The sequence below is a fragment of the Papaver somniferum genome, chromosome 1, assembly GCF_003573695.1.
Source record: "Papaver somniferum cultivar HN1 chromosome 1, ASM357369v1, whole genome shotgun sequence".
In the NCBI taxonomy this organism is placed as follows: Eukaryota; Viridiplantae; Streptophyta; class Magnoliopsida; order Ranunculales; family Papaveraceae; genus Papaver; species Papaver somniferum.
The window spans coordinates 241,006,358-241,022,216 of NC_039358.1; the positions used below are offsets into that span (position 1 = coordinate 241,006,358).

The following is a 15,859-nucleotide window of genomic DNA, read 5'->3' on the forward strand; positions in this document are numbered from 1 at the left end:
CAGACTAAGGAAGTGAATTTAAAGAAGTTATGTACAAGATTAAATTTGCTTTTCTCATGAATTGATTTTGAGTTTTCTTACCTGGCACACACATTGGTTACTTGGAACTACAGGTGATATATTGGTCTGTCCTTGGGAACTTATTGAAAAATCTCTTTAAAGGAGTAACCTACTGAAATTCTAACTAACCATATAGTTTTGAATTCGTTGTTTTAATTGATTTATTCTAACTTATTTGTTGCAGAGAGTAAGAATAATTATCCATTTGAATTCAAAGTATCAAAGTTATCAGATTCGGGTACTGAGGTAAGACTCGTGATTTTGTTCCCTTTGCAGTACATTGATCGTATATGAAATACCATGAAGATTTCTATGTTGTCTATTGGGTTTTCATTTTCATAGACGGAAAATTGCAGTATATGGACGTGAAACAATTTAGGAGGTTGTTTGGGTATGTGCTTATCTCTGGGATTAATGTACCGGGGTGCTGAAATTGGTATATACGTTGACCTTTTTTTCTTTCAAATTTAGAGTTGAAAACAAATACGATGAATAGGTTAATCGAGGATGCTATGTTTCCCTAACATGTTTAGCTGGATTATGTGTGGGATATGGTGCATTTCCCCATAGGATTATCTAATTTCATTGGAGAACCACGCTCCCTTAACATGTGTTTGTCTCTGCTAAGATTTCTGTGCGCATGGCGACAGAAAGATCTTGTGTATCTAGAGGTGCCTCACTTAACTTTTCTCTTTGATTACTCTCCTTTTTTTGATAATAGTTGCATGTTTTGCTATTTCCTGGATGTTCATGCAAAGAGTGAAAGTCGCAAGAACAGGATCGATTATACTCACTGAAGGGAGTTCCATTTATGAATAGTAACCTTGATTATATATTCATTATGTATACTTAATGGATCCTAATTCTAGCTTCTACATCTTCTGAAAATGTATTTTCGAGAGAATCTAATAGCTAGTCTAAAAACCAGCCGTAATGGAACGGACTAAAACTATGAAGCCTGCATTTTTTCATTTTCTAATTAAAATCCATGTAAGGGTTTCCGTTGCTGGAAGCCTGAACAGTGAACACACCAATATCTTGATGGAATGACTTGATATTTTGGCCTGAAACTATTTCCAACTAAATTCAACAAGAGTTCAGGCAAGAAATGACATGTTCTATCAATAAAATAAATATTTTGTTGTAACTGTTGGCACGCTTTGGCCTTTTTAAATAAATCTAGGGGTTGCCTTTGTTTCTAGAGGTAAGTTAATCAAATTTACTTCTTTTTTTCTTTTTCTAAATTTTAGATTTGGGTCTGACTGCTTTTTGGCCAAGTATTGCAGTAAATTTCAATGGTATCTTAACTCCGATGTAGCTCTACCAGTAACCGCATATATGGCAATCAGCCAGATTCTTGAATTGCTAACCATGTCAGATCTGTGTTACCAATTTGGTTGTGTTGTTGGTCGACCAAAATGTAAGCAACCTATATTGTGTATCCTTTGATTACCTTTCATTTTTATTCTCACTCAAGCTAATAGTAAATTGAACACATGTCAATTGATGAATTGAAGACTGCACAAGGTTTTTTTATCATGCGAAGATTGCGGAGACTAACGAAGATTTTACTGAAATCTCTCAAATCATGAACCGTATGTTTGTATGTTTGTCATTGATAAAGAGTTTGGATATGATAAAAGAATTCTTCAACGATTTTAAATACTATGAAATTTCTTTTGAGAATTTTTCTTGAGAAGGATAACTAGCACTGCAAAACAAGTAGCTTCTAAGGGTCGCTGTTTTGAAAAAACCGTCCCTAAAGAAGGATATTTGGGACGGTGATGGCCTGACCGTCCCTAATAGTCATAGAATATTCAAATCAAGGCTAAAATATATCCGTCCCAAAAAGAAAACATGGCCAAATAGTATTAGTGACGGTGGAACAGGGGACAGTACATAAACCGTCCCTAATACCTCTTGGGACGGTTTTTTGTCCTCTTAGGACGTTTTTTGGCCGTCCCAAGAGGCCTTCTGTTTTGTAGTGTAGGGTTTGGGATAGCAAAGATTGTGATTCCACATAGCCATTTCCAACGTTTTTCTCATCTTGCATGTTTTTAGATTTATTTATTTAAATTCTATAGAGTTGGTGGAAGATGAACTTGAAGTATGTAATAATTATTGGTTTGATTATTGCAAAAGTCTTATGAAATATATGTCCCCTTACGATTTTCGTGAATCGAGCTGATATTTCTTATATTCTCAGAAGTTAAATATATTATGTTTTTATAAACGAAAAATAGAACAAACTTTTTGAGAATTTTCTCTCAGTATTGATCTACTTGTGATCACACTTTTGTGTTTTTGCTACTTGACACACAATGTAAGATTCTTATGTTGAGTCATATCGATCAAAAATTATCTTTTGTCCGTAATTGGCGTATAGATTATTTTAACTCGATTCTGGATACAAATCCGTGTGATTTGTCAATGTCCAAAAAATCCTTCATTTTCTAAAGTAAAGTCACTCATGTTGTTCTCTTGCGAATGACATTACATGGGAGAAAGTTCTTAAATTAATTTGTGCTTAATTGCTATATCTTTGTGGGATGTGGTTGTGGAATTTTAATGGGGATGCTTGTATCTTTTTAATCTCCTAGATAAGGGCTAAGTAATTTGTTTTACTATGTGAGATCATCTAAAAAAGTTGATATGAGGAGTTGCATTTTTAACTATGGAATTATGTGGAATCTCAAAACTTCCTTAAAACCTGACATAATCTTTTGATTGTATTCATTATGATCCCTCGATGTTCGTACCTTTGTTAATTTTTATTGAAAAAAAAGAATAATATTATTTAGTAGTTTCATATTACATACATATTGTTTACAGATCATTATGTGTGGGGCAGTGATCAATAATCTATAGGTTTCACCTATTATGTAAAAGATTTAAGTAATGATTAAGAGGGAGAAACATATTACTGTAGTATTAATTCAGAGTTGAGAAACATATTATTTTAGTATTAATTCAGAGTAGTTCCAACTTTTTTGATGACTACACCCAAGTGAATCTAAATTTACAGGAAAACCCCCCTTTCACAACTCTTACTTAACGACGTTTTCGTTCTTTGTCTTAAAAGGTTGCATTTATCACTACTTTTACCTTATGAGACGTCACGATATATTGTTAGTGCCAACTCTTTAGTTTCAAGAGTTGTGACCAGAAAAGAGTTCAACTACAATATTGTTAGTGCCAACTCTTTAGTTTTAAGAGTTGTGACTTGTGACCAGAAGAGAGTTTAAATACGTTTTGAAAGTAGTGACTACATAACGAATTTTAGATAGAGTAGTGTTGACACATTCAGCTTACCTGTAAACAAGTGTTTTGCTGACTCGAATTAAGTCTCAACCCATCAACTATCATTGAAATTTCAACATTTTATTAGTTCCAGCCATGGAACATAACCGGATGAATTTTGCAATACAACCATAGTACATTTCACATCTCAAATCCATATCCCAGTTGAGATAATAGCACACCCATTCCAAATGCAGTAAGACCACTTAGAATCTAGGAAAAATGGTTTTATCCTCGTAAAAATAGACGTTAACAAGGTTACTGAAAAGGTATCCAAAACAACAAACTGGGATATTCTTACAGGGATAAGCTTACATAGTTCACACAAAAAACTCGAATCTATTCGTAAAATTCTTTCAGGGATTTTACTTGCAGTACACATTGGTTTCTACCACGTCAAAACCATTTTGTTTCAGTGATCTCGCCAAGGAATCTTAAGAATGATGATCTCTCAAAATGTTCGAATCATCGATAAAATCTTTCTGACCAGTTGAAGGGCACAATATGTTTGTAAGAATTCAGTCACAAAGCATTGTTCTGCTTCCCTTTTCGGAAATTTGATGATTAGTTTATACATTGCATTATCTAGCTGCAAGGCATCCCTGCAGATGTATAATTGTTCCATCATTAGAGAAATAAATCTCAGAAATAGAATAGTTATCAACAGATGTACATTGAGCTGTTATCAACAATAGTTGCATCAATTTTGAGCTGATAAAATCTTACCTTACGTGATACAAGTACAGCTTTTTCAGTCAACAGTTAACCATGATCATCCACTGGCCTAAGCGGTGATTATCTGCTGCGAGTCTGGATCTTCACTACTGACTGCTGAGAGTCTGAATCTTTACTTAGCGAAGCTCTCACAACGGGAATGAATGATTAGATCCAAGGTCTCTTAATGGAACACCTTCACCTGGAGTGTGCATCTCTACAACAGCAATAATGGTCAGATTGCAATATAACGTGACATCCATTTGCAAATTAATTATACAAATTATTTTCCTTAAATTTTGAAACATATGCAAATCAGAAGGGGAAGATCTCAGTAAAAATAGAAAATTCCCCAGTGTATACAGGAGTGCTTGTGAAGGAAACAGGTTTATCATGGGTCCTATAGATACTATAGAAACAATATAATTCCAAGTTACCTGTAATGGATTTATCTCTTTCATTTACTTCATGAGTATTCTCCTCGAAAACCACATTTTCCAACACTGCCGAACACAAGTTAATGTAAGCAAAACTCATGGAAAACATAGCTATCTATACGACAGAAGACAAGGTAAACAAAGCTACCAGTTCCAAACTTGATGATATTCCAAATCTCCGGTTCTTTCCCTCTAGAGAGGAAAATACACTTAGAATTGAAAACGCCCTCAATGTTTGGACACATTATAACTCCAGCAGTGTAACTCGCCTTCACTGACATACCTGTGCTGATACTTTGACAAACTTGTATTTTTCATGTCTGCGAATCGAAATAATCAAAATAAGGTGAGAAAATGAAAGAAAGTTGTTATAGACTTGATGAACTAGTCACTGAAATATCTCCCCGATGATCCACGAAGGATAGGGACTTGTGTAAAAAGAAAGCTTAGTTTATTCCAAAATAAACCTAATTTCACAACAACAAGAAAGAAGAATATAAATACTTCTGTCACAATACCACCAAGCTCCAAAACATAAAGATAAAACCCCTAAAATCTACCTTCCTACACGAAGATGAACAAAAGACCATTAAACTATTATTACCTAAGCTAGTGTCAATTCACCACTTTTAGAGTTCATGGTAAAATGTAGAAGATAAGTGGCATTTGCTATTTTGCTTATGCACCCACAACATGGGCAGACCAACTACTCATCCTCATTGTAGCAAAAAAAAAAAAATCCCCGTACATTGTAAAAGTGACTAATCCATAGACTTACTTGTTATCATTCCTGCCCATCGAAGTGGCTCATACTATTAAGAGTATACACTACTTCCTGCAAACAAGAATCAATGTAATTAGTTTCAGGGAGAACTTGTACAAGCAAGAGTAATGAAAATATAACAATAAGCAACCATGTTTATCAAGGTCTTTCTGAAACGATAGTTCAATAACTTTAAGCAACAACCCATGAATGTTTTACCTTATCAACATGAGGAGGATCTAAGTAACTAGGACCTCATATACTCAAGATCAGAACATCCATCTTGGTCATAATTGAAGGTGTGTAAGAAGATACCTGCAAACAGAATCAATATAATTAGTTTCAGGGAGAACTTATACAAGCAAGAGGAATGAAAATATAACAATGTCCAACCCTACCGAAATCAATATAAGCAACCATGTTTATCAAGGTCTTTCTGAAACGATAGTTCAATAACTTTAAGCAATAATCCATGAATATTTTACCTTATCAACATGAGGAGGATCTAAGTAACTAGGACCTCATATACTCAAGATCAGAACATCCATCTTGGTCATTATTGAAGGTGTGTAAGAAGATACCTGCAACAGGCAGAATACATACTTTTCAGATCTCAAATCTTGCACAATAATAACATCTGAAAGCGATAATCTAGGATATCAGAAATCCACAAACCATCAAATGGTAAAATCAATTTAAAAGGTACAAAAAAAATTAGTACCTGGTTTTCGTGTCCACACTTCTTCTTCCGGCAGTTGACAGCACAAGGATGAAAACATGCATAGCATCTGTAGTACAAATCAAGTCGCTATGTATATCAAAATGACATCAACAGGTAGACAAATGCAGCACACTACAATACTTTGAGCAACTACATAACCAAATTCACAATAAAGAAGAATAAAGAAGTTTATTGACTGAAATATGCTCAAATGATATACCTTCAAAATTTATGAAACAACCAACATATGCAAACTAGTAAATTGATAACCCAAAATAGTAATGGATTTACTATATCATACAGATTTCTATCCAGGGGAAGCAACAATCCCTAAAAAGTTCAGACCTGAAAAGAAATTGAGAGAAAAACAAGAGTAAGACATAGCTACTGAACAATCACTCAATCAAAACAGAAAACGGAGGCCCCACTTATTATCCTTCAAAATATAAATTTATCGCAAGCCTAAAAGTGATCAATGGGGGGATTTCTTGTTCCACAAGAGCCCTACAGAAAAATTTAATCGTTGCTCAACCTGAAGGCTTCCGAAAATGAATGTAAATTGAGCATCCTGATTCGTGGATCATCAGCTGAGTTTCTTAAAGGCTCCAACTTCTCAATCCTCCTGAAAACATGAAAATCTACATGACCAACGAAGTGGAAGGAAGAAAATACTTAGGGTTGCAATACGAAGATAATATAACCTTTTTGTATCAATTAGGATGAACTTCTCATCAAACAAATTACGCTCCTGGCCACAGGACATACAATTATTTAAAACAAAATCGTTCATCGAAAGGAGATAACTTATATTTTCAAATTGGTTTTATCCAGACTTGCCACAGCTAATGTAATCTAGGGGACAGAAAAAACATCCAGTTTAAGAAAATTTATAGAAGAGAGGCCAAACCTTAATTTACTCGTTGGGTAAGTGAAGCATGGCAGTTTTTCGTTGATTCCCATGCTATTTTATAGCACTTCCCGGCAAATCATTGAGCTGAACATAGCAACCTCTTCTTCTACTTGCTGAATTGAACCACCAGAAGTTTGTAGCCAAACATAAGACTTCATGTCCTAAGTTTCATACATTTAAGAAAAAACAGTATCAGTAAGATATAAAATAAAAAACACGCAAGACTATAAGAAGACCACAAAAAGGGGAAAAAAGGAGAAGGAATCATGTCCGAAGACATCAATGTGGCAAGCCACACCACTGTAAAAACAAATTAAAAAAAAAATCATTTGACGTCACATCATAAGCAAACAATACAAACCAACATACTCCATCATATAAAAAAAGGACACTTACATCTGTAAGATGTCACCTTCTTCCAGTAGAGTTTCATCACTTGCAGGTGGTGAGAAATGTCTTCCAGTAGAATTCAGGTGTTTGATCAACACCTTAACCTTTTCCATGAACTGAAACAGTATTTTGAGTTTGCTAACCCTACAATATCCCCAATAATAAAAAAAATATAAAAATATAAAAATCCTAAAATCTCACCATCAAAATCACAACAAACCCACAAAGCACAAGACCAGTTATTTTGTTTTTAAAATCAAAATATAAAAAGAGTTATTTACTGAACTGAATCATTTGATTTATGTTTCCAAACTTTTCACGGATGAAAGCATTGTTCCTCCTCGCGATCTCCCAAACCAAAAGAAAGTTGTAGCTATAAACCAAAACTCAAGTTCAAAATGGAACAAAACGCAATATTAATCAGCTATAGCATGACCAAGAAAGCAATTGTTAGTTACCTCATCGAAATCTCCAGTTCTCTTCTGACTATCTTTTAAAAAACCTCATCATGAATCCAATCTGAAACATAAATGAGTACAAACACAAATTAAAAAACTTAGGGTTTATCTTTCATGAAAAAACCCAAAATTAGAACAAAATCGAACGATTTAAAAATCAGAAGGTAATACAAGTAATCATAAACCGAACCATTAAATAACCTAATTGCTTACGATACCGGATCTGATAGAGAGAGATACACAAGGTTAATAACGAGTATCAACTAATCCATATTTCCTGAAACTGCTGGAAATTTTTTAATAAACGAGGTTACAGATCTGAGAATGGTGAGGGAGAAAAAGAGATCGGTAAGAGGAGTGAACGAGGAGGAGGAGGAGGAGGAGGAGGAGGAGGAGGCAGAGACTGGTTTTATGTTTAATTTCTGCATCTAACAAGTGAAAATGGCGGCAGTTAAAAAGTCAGAAGTGCTTCTGGACTTCTCAGAAGTGCTTCTCACAAGTTAAAAAGTAGATAAGTTAGTTTGGCAATTGCATGACTTTTAAGCAAAAAAATCAATAAGTTTGGCAACATAACCAAAAGGCAAAAAAATTTCTATTGTTGCAAAGCTATTTATGTTTGCTCTTGTTCCTCCTTATATAAACAAACTACCCTTCCTTTTTTTATGGTCCTTGTAGTCATTAATGCACTAACACCATCAGTAAATAAGTGTATTCAACAAAAAAGACTTCAACTCTCTATGCCCAACAACATTCTCTATACAAAATTGAAGTCCACAGCACAAAGCTAAATTCTAAGACCAGTTTAGGTAAATGCATACACATCTAAGATGGTAAAGAAAATAAGGGTGTGCATTTCTTACTATCACATTGGCGACTGCTACAAATGAAGAGGCGATTCCAGTTATTCAAAGTTCCATGTTAATAAAATGTTACAGATTTAAGTGGCATGAAACTATCATTCTCATTTCCATCAAGATTTATATACTTGTATACCAACACCTGCCGACACCAGCATTAAAGACGAGAGTTCTAGAGATAATGCTTCTGTCTGAAACGACGCTCTTCTGTAAGTGAATGTCATTGCTTTATCACAGATTTTGAATGCTAATGGTATTTGTGCTGTACCGGTTGGAACCGATGCACTAATATGAGTTCCGTCAATCGCCCCAACACAATCCTATCAGTAAAAAGAATGAACAATATTAGTGTGCATTAATACTTATGCAAGTATACTGAATTAAAAATTTGATGAAACTTGAATTCTGGTCATCCCATTTATACTGAATTAAGAGAACTTGCAACCTGGTCCTAAGCAAACCTAAAACAATCATCTCTACAGATCCACATTAATGCACTAGACGAGCACAATTTACATCCACTTGGACCAGGATGATTATTGTCTAATAGTAATAAACATATTCATGCCATGTTGCATATTTTTCCTTTCCTTTTCTTGACAACATGCGAGAACTCTACAAATATCTTCACAAGAGATAATCTCTCGCACGATAAAGACAAATTTTAAAAGCCTAACTGGAGTATAGAAATTCACAAGAGTCATCTGTAATATAACAATCTAGTAAAGTTCAACTATGGACTTATCGAACTAATTTATGAGTAATGAAAGTAAGTGAAATGACGCAAGTTAAAATTCAGTATAAGGATAAGAGTTATCTTTAGTAAGAATAATGCCCATCATTCATATAATGGAATCATTTCTAGGATCCTACACGCACAGCTGCTGCATATAAAAAAAAGCACGGCTATACTTACCTTTACTCAAGCTGAAGCTAGCAAAGTAGCATTATAGAGTGGAAGATTAGTTTTCCTAGCTTGAATTGGGTTAGTATTAGTACATCTAACAGAGTACGTTTGGTATTATTTTCCAATGTAGTGAACCTGTTAGATGCACAAATGCTAACAAAGTTCAGCTAGGAGCAGCAAATTTTTCCTCTGTAGCATGGAGAGTTCTCCGCGAACCACTGCAAACATGGAGTTATATGCACTGAAACTGGGGTTGTATCCCTAAGCAGTGGCAGTTTTCTTTTTCCTTTTGATTAGCTCTATCTTCTTACCAAAATTATTGGAACCAATGGCGATTGTGGTCCAAAATCAATAAATTCATTCCTGATCACAAATACAAAGAATGTTACTATGATTAAGAATAGTGACAGTATGCTGGTAAACTCATTCATAAGTTTCAAAATGGAATTTCATTAATAGTGCAAATTCAGACCAGTTTAAGAAAAATTTAGAGTCTGGCCAAATTCAGAATGATTTAAGGTCAAAAGATATAAATCAGAACAAAAGGCATGGATCGGACATCATACCTTCGATCCAATTTCAAGTGCGTTCCAAAATCATTAAGGACATGGAAAACAAGAAGAAGCTGAAAGAACATCTGAAGTTCCCTGGCGCTAGAAGTCTGATAAGTAGGCCTCTTAAAGGATTTCAAATATGTATAGCAATTTATTAAAATTAATCAGCTATCCATGTGCAGATAATGAAACCCATTACAGTTCTGGTTTAGGGTCATTAGTCTAATACCCTAGACTAAATTTCACAAGAGTAATTACATAATTTTCAAAACAATAAGATGATTAAAATTGAACAAAATCCTTCAAATCAGTAAGATGATTAAAATTGAATAAAATCCAGAAAGCAGGAAAACGATACAAACTGGCAGAGATCTCTATAAGAGTTCATCTCCACATCCAAGGAAAAAAAATAGATGATTCAAATAATGGGAAATTGAAAAAAATCAGTAAAAAGAAGAGAAAAATCAAGGTTTACACACCTTATAATCGACTTTAACCCATCAATCGTAAGTCATCTGATATGTAGCTCAGAAGCTGGGGAGTATTGATGATCACGATGAGAAAAGAAAAAACCAGCGCGAATATGGATGAGACTTGAGAAGTTAACCAAGTAAAGGAATTTCAATATTTTCTCCCTTAAATTCGTAATGAGGTTGATCGCCTTTCTCCGCTAAGAACACCCTACTGAGAAATTTTCAGTTCTAAATCATGGTTTGGGGAAGAGGATAGGAAGATAAACGAAAAGATAAAAATATAATTACACATCGATCGAGGAGAAGCTACTTCTCAGAGAATCGAGAAGCCGAGATTTTTTGCTTCTTTGCTTCCAAAAGTCAGTTATAATAGAGACATCCAAACTTACTTTCCACTTATTGACTTACAAAAGTCGAAAAGTTACTTATTTTTTTCTATCCAAACAGGCTATTAAGGTTTTTCCTTTTGTTAAAGTTTGAGACTTAGAGCATCTCCAACGGGAGGATGTTAGGTTCCTTTTTTTTACGGATTTTGCTACTTTTTCCCAAAAACCATCTCCAACGGGAACTTGAAGAGCAGATGTGAAGATTACGTGGCCGATGGTTAGGGTTAAATCCTCTAGCCCATCCTCTGATTTCATAGGTTCTCCTAGAGGATTTAATCGTTCCATGTCATCAATAATATAAATTCAAATTTGTTTTAAATAGATGTGTTTCTGAAATTTTTTCTGTTCTCCAAACAAGCCAAATTCGAGTTTGCAATTCTGTGTAAGTAAATCTCGTATATGGGTTTACACAACGAGAGCACCACATGGAGAAGACGAGTAGAAGAAGAAGAAGGGTTTCTATGCCATATCAATCAAAATCAGTATCTGAAATTGTGTTATAATCTAGGATAGTATACGCCAATTCAAGATACCCGATGTTCATGCAATGTAAGTTTCTCGATTTCCCTAATATTTGCAATATTTTGTTACTAGATTGTTGTTGAATTGGTGAATGATGACTTTCAATTTTTTACCCAATTGTGTGCGATTCTTCCCAAATCAACGATACATTAAGAAAAGGTTTAATTTGGATGGGATTCTTTTATGTTGTATTCTTAATGTTGTAAGGAATTTATCTGTTGTGGCTGCTGATCCATTGTGATTAAGTTTGGAACGGATTCACTAAGTCTTACTTCTAATTGTTTGATAAAATGCTTGATAAACCTTTATACAAACTTGTGGTAGAATGTTTGAATTCATTAATTGACCATGTTAGTAGGTGTTTTACTTGGAAAAATTTCTGGTCCATGCCAATGTAAATCTCAGATTCATAAAACATGACCAATAAAATTCTGTTAGTTTGTTAGATAGAAGGGGGTTAATTTTTAAGAGTTTGAGATACTATATATGCATGAACTATTATGCCAAATTACAACCACAAAGTTTAGCTACTACAATAAAAGACAACAACAACATCTCAAATACTATGCTGAGTGACAACCCAAAAGAAAACAACAACATTTCAGATGTAATGTTAAATGACAACCTAATAAAAACCAACAATTAACAGTAGTAGAACGGAGAAACAACTCAAATACTATCGTCGCTGCTCTCAGAATCATTCCCCAAAGTCCCATCTTCTTTCCACTTCTTCAGTATACGAGCCTGGATTATTTTGTAAGCTTTTCTCAGAACTGGTTGCATTTTATCAAGGTCCTTATTCAGGATGCGTTCTTCTTCAATGCGTTCTGCTATCATCTCTTTCTTCTTTCGAGCTTCTTCCTTTAGCTCGTAAGCCTTTTTTTTCAGAGCCAAATCTTCTTTCATAAGTTCAAATTCTTTTCTCTCTTTCTCAATCTTCAGCTCCAACTCTTTTTGGCTAAACACATTTTGTTTCTCTATGGTGGACTGATAGCTGGTCAAAAATCCAATCACTCCCTTCTGTTCATGGGCTTTCTTAGCATTCTCCTTACTCAACTTTCTTCCTTCATCTGGGCGAGGAACACCCTCACTTTTGTTGTCCTCACTTCCTTCAGTTGATGTAATTGGTTCCTTTAGAGTGTCGAGATTGATGACATCTACTGGTTTATCTTTCTTTGAGGAGCCAGGCTTTGTAAGCTGCTGAGAACACCATTTCGGATTTTTTCTCATAACCTCCCAACAATGCTCAAACCTGAATGTGGTTCCCTCCAACGTTTTGTACATTTTTAAAGCTTGACTTTTCTGTAAAGATTGGAAATGAGTTAGATGAAACACTAACAAATAACTCCATCATTCATTCTACTCCATGTCGTATACAAATACATTAATTATACTCCCTGCCGTATACTAATACCAAAAGAAAAGAGAAATCTATATGTTTAACATAAAAAACATTTACATTTTAACATGTGGCTACACATATAAAATGTCACTATAAACATCATGACCAGTAATGAGCAATAATTGTGACAACAGTATTAAAAAAGGTTTAAGGAATCAAACCATAAGTTCGATTGAAGTTCCGCTTTTCGGATTTCTGTTGAGTGATTCATAATGTCCGTGAAACTTGTTAACTGCAGCTTGTATGATACCCCATCGGCACGATAGAGCATTAGGATTGCGGTCCTCATCATAAGTTCCCATATTTCTCTCCAAACTTTCAAGATCTGATTCCACATTGTGCCACCTGACTGCTCCCTTCCTATTATTGCATCAACACTAATGTACAGATATGCCTTCACTAGTGCAGTGTCTTCTTCAGTTGTCCAAATCCGCCGAGGAGGATTGGCTGATTGAGTTGTTAAAGGATTACTTTTTCGTTTCTTTTTGGACTGATTGCCAACGTCCGGTGCTTGTGAAGGGTAAACAGGAGTCTGTGTTTGCGGAGGAGGAAAGCTTTTTGGTTGTGTCGAAGAAACAGCAGCACTCATCATACTTTGGAAACCCATAGCCAGGTCCTAAATTACCATGAATATTGTGAGGGAAATGGGACGGAAACTGAAATTGGGTTGGATTGATGAATTGATTTTGGTGGGACATATAGGGACTAGGAGCAAACGAAGTAGCAGTAGCACTATAGTCCTCAGCCGCGGCATTTTCAGATTCAAACATGTTCTGTTCACTGCAGGATCCATGTCTCACAATCTTTCAACAATATATCTATAACATACCAAAAGTAAAACTCATCAGAACTCCATACAAACAAAATCACAATTATATTGTGTGTACTTAAATCAAACAATCTAATTGATATAGAAAGAACAAAAACACAAGGGACTACATCTGGTAACAAATATACTACAACAACACCAATTAAAAAGAAGGAGAAACTTACCAAAACCTAAACTTGCAGTTCGTGGTGAATGGAGAAGAAGAAAAGAACCACCCTAATTTATAGAGAAGATCACAATCTGGCGGGATTGAATTTTATTTTACCCGCGAAAGAAAATAAAAACTACCCATCCTATCAATGTAAGACATCTGTAACACCACTTCCTCATAAACTTTCACGATTGGAGATGGTTTTCCTGAACTTCCTATATATAAGGAAAGTTCGAATACAGATCAGCAAAGGATGTCTATTTTTTCCATCCGTATATATAGGATAAGGATGTGGCGTTGGAGATGCTCTTAGAAAGACGATGAGGAAAATGAAGTGGGTCTTTCCACTACTTAGAAAGGCTTTATCGTGGACACATGAGATGGGCCGTTGATTGACAATCATCCAAAGGGTATTATCGTACTAAGAGGTGTCCGAGTATAGCCGAGTTTAACCACCGATTCTCAAATCAATTGATATAATATTCGGAAAATGGGTCATTTGTCCAAAAAAATTTAGAATATGGTTCAAATGGACGGGTAAAAATTAGTATGGGTGAAATAGACAGAAAAAAATAGCAAGGTTGAAACTGGATTCATCCTGACTTAAACTTAAAAAATAGCAAGGATGAAACTGGATGCATCATAGTATAAATCAAAAATAAGAAAAAATATTTGAAAATGGGTAGGATGAAACTGGTTACATCAAGGCTATTTTTATATTTTTGTCCATTTAAACAGTATCAAAATCTAGATGTCTTTTTCATCCAGGATTTATTGACTTTGGTCTTTTTAACCAATTCTGTGTACAATATAATCATGATTTTCGATATAATTGATATATTTTTTTTTATAAGATAGTATAATTGATACAGGTAGTATATGTTTTCGAACAAAAATGATTTTCTGCCGCATATAAATTTAAGTATTCAGATAAAACCGAATCTTCTTTCCCTAATATATGGAAAGATCGTTCTTCTATATAAGAAAAATAATGGAAACCAAATAAATGACAAAGGTTATGAAAAATTGAATTCGGCCTTCTAAAAAATAAATGATGATTCCAGTTTTTTCATCAGTTAAACGTACAATATACAATTTCTAGAGATATGGTAGGGATCAATTATGATATGATGAATTTTGTAAGATTATATTCTTTAATTTAATGGATTTTTTCCTTGCAATCATCACTCGTTGAGTCGTAACCAAACCCATATCTTACCAATGTTGAGAGGTCATGCACATGATTATATCCTTTAATTGTATCATCAGGTGGAGTTGGTATATTGCAGTCCCCAGTAGATAGTTTTGTCAAACAGAGACGTCCCAGGATCCGGACCCTTATCTAAAAGTTTAGGTGGTGATAAAGCTAAGTCACATGGATTGAGGAAACGTTTGGACGGTATAGATTTTATTAGGGAACTTCATACGGATTAAGGAAGAGCTTAAGAAAGACTTTTTTATCAATAAAGAATTTAGTGATGACGATTTCTGTGTAGTGATCTACACTACAAACAGTTAAATTAAGGGTTTAATCTTACAGAATCTACACTGTAAGGATTGGGATAAACCAACCTCAGAGAGGCGGATGAGAAAAAACTCACAAAAACACGATTTCTATTTTCTTACTTGATTTAGGTTTACAGGAGAGGATAAAAAGAAAGGTGTGGTCTGATTCACACGAGCCAGACACACAAACAAGTAGTTTACTAAAAGCACTTAACAGAAATATAAAGGCACCCTACAGTGACTTGTGTAAAGTCATAACTAGATAGGGTTATGACAAGGTCCACCCCTACAGCTTATCCTTGTCCTCAAGGATGAACTTGGGAAAAGAAGATTTGATGAAAGTTGTGTCTTCCCAAGTCGTATCTCCCTCGGCGGTGTGAGACCATTGTACCTGCACTTGTGGAACTTGTTGGCGGCCTTTGAGAATGACACGAGAATTCAAACCTTTGACAGGCCTGACCTCAAATAAACTCTCCTTGTCTAGAGTGGGGAGTATAGTCTGTGGTAGAATCCCTTGAC

The 15,859-nt window shown here is 34.8% G+C and overlaps 1 protein-coding gene and 1 long non-coding RNA gene across 2 annotated transcripts; both read right to left on the reverse strand.

Annotated features, from left to right (window-relative positions):
• Positions 1 to 3,473: 3,473 nt before the first annotated feature.
• On the reverse strand, positions 3,474 to 8,183 carry LOC113339476. The gene is made up of 15 exons (XR_003355087.1): positions 7,972 to 8,183; positions 7,754 to 7,814; positions 7,582 to 7,668; positions 7,302 to 7,439; positions 6,903 to 7,066; positions 6,528 to 6,617; positions 6,216 to 6,340; positions 5,996 to 6,062; positions 5,760 to 5,855; positions 5,494 to 5,589; positions 5,290 to 5,346; positions 4,660 to 4,831; positions 4,512 to 4,577; positions 4,087 to 4,291; positions 3,474 to 3,962 (listed from the first exon to the last, which is right to left on the reverse strand). It is a non-coding gene; the product is annotated as an uncharacterized LOC113339476 (long non-coding RNA).
• Positions 8,184 to 12,112: 3,929 nt separating this feature from the next.
• LOC113339482 (glutathione S-transferase T2-like) lies at positions 12,113 to 13,323 on the reverse strand. Its single transcript, XM_026584747.1, has 2 exons — positions 13,016 to 13,323; positions 12,113 to 12,754 (listed from the first exon to the last, which is right to left on the reverse strand). The coding sequence occupies exons 1-2, from the start codon at positions 13,154 to 13,156 to the stop codon at positions 12,122 to 12,124; spliced, it is 774 nt and encodes a 257-aa protein (XP_026440532.1). The 5' UTR covers positions 13,157 to 13,323; the 3' UTR covers positions 12,113 to 12,121.
• Between the last annotated feature and the right edge of the window lie 2,536 nt (positions 13,324 to 15,859).

Coding starts and splice junctions, on each gene's coding strand:
- LOC113339482 (XM_026584747.1), bottom strand. CDS start 13,156: ATGGGAACTTATGATGAGGACCGCAATCCTAATGCTCTATCGTGCCGA. Junction 12,755..13,015: donor GAACTTCAATCGAACTTATG/GTTTGATTCCTT, acceptor CAATCTTTACAG/AAAAGTCAAGCTTTAAAAAT.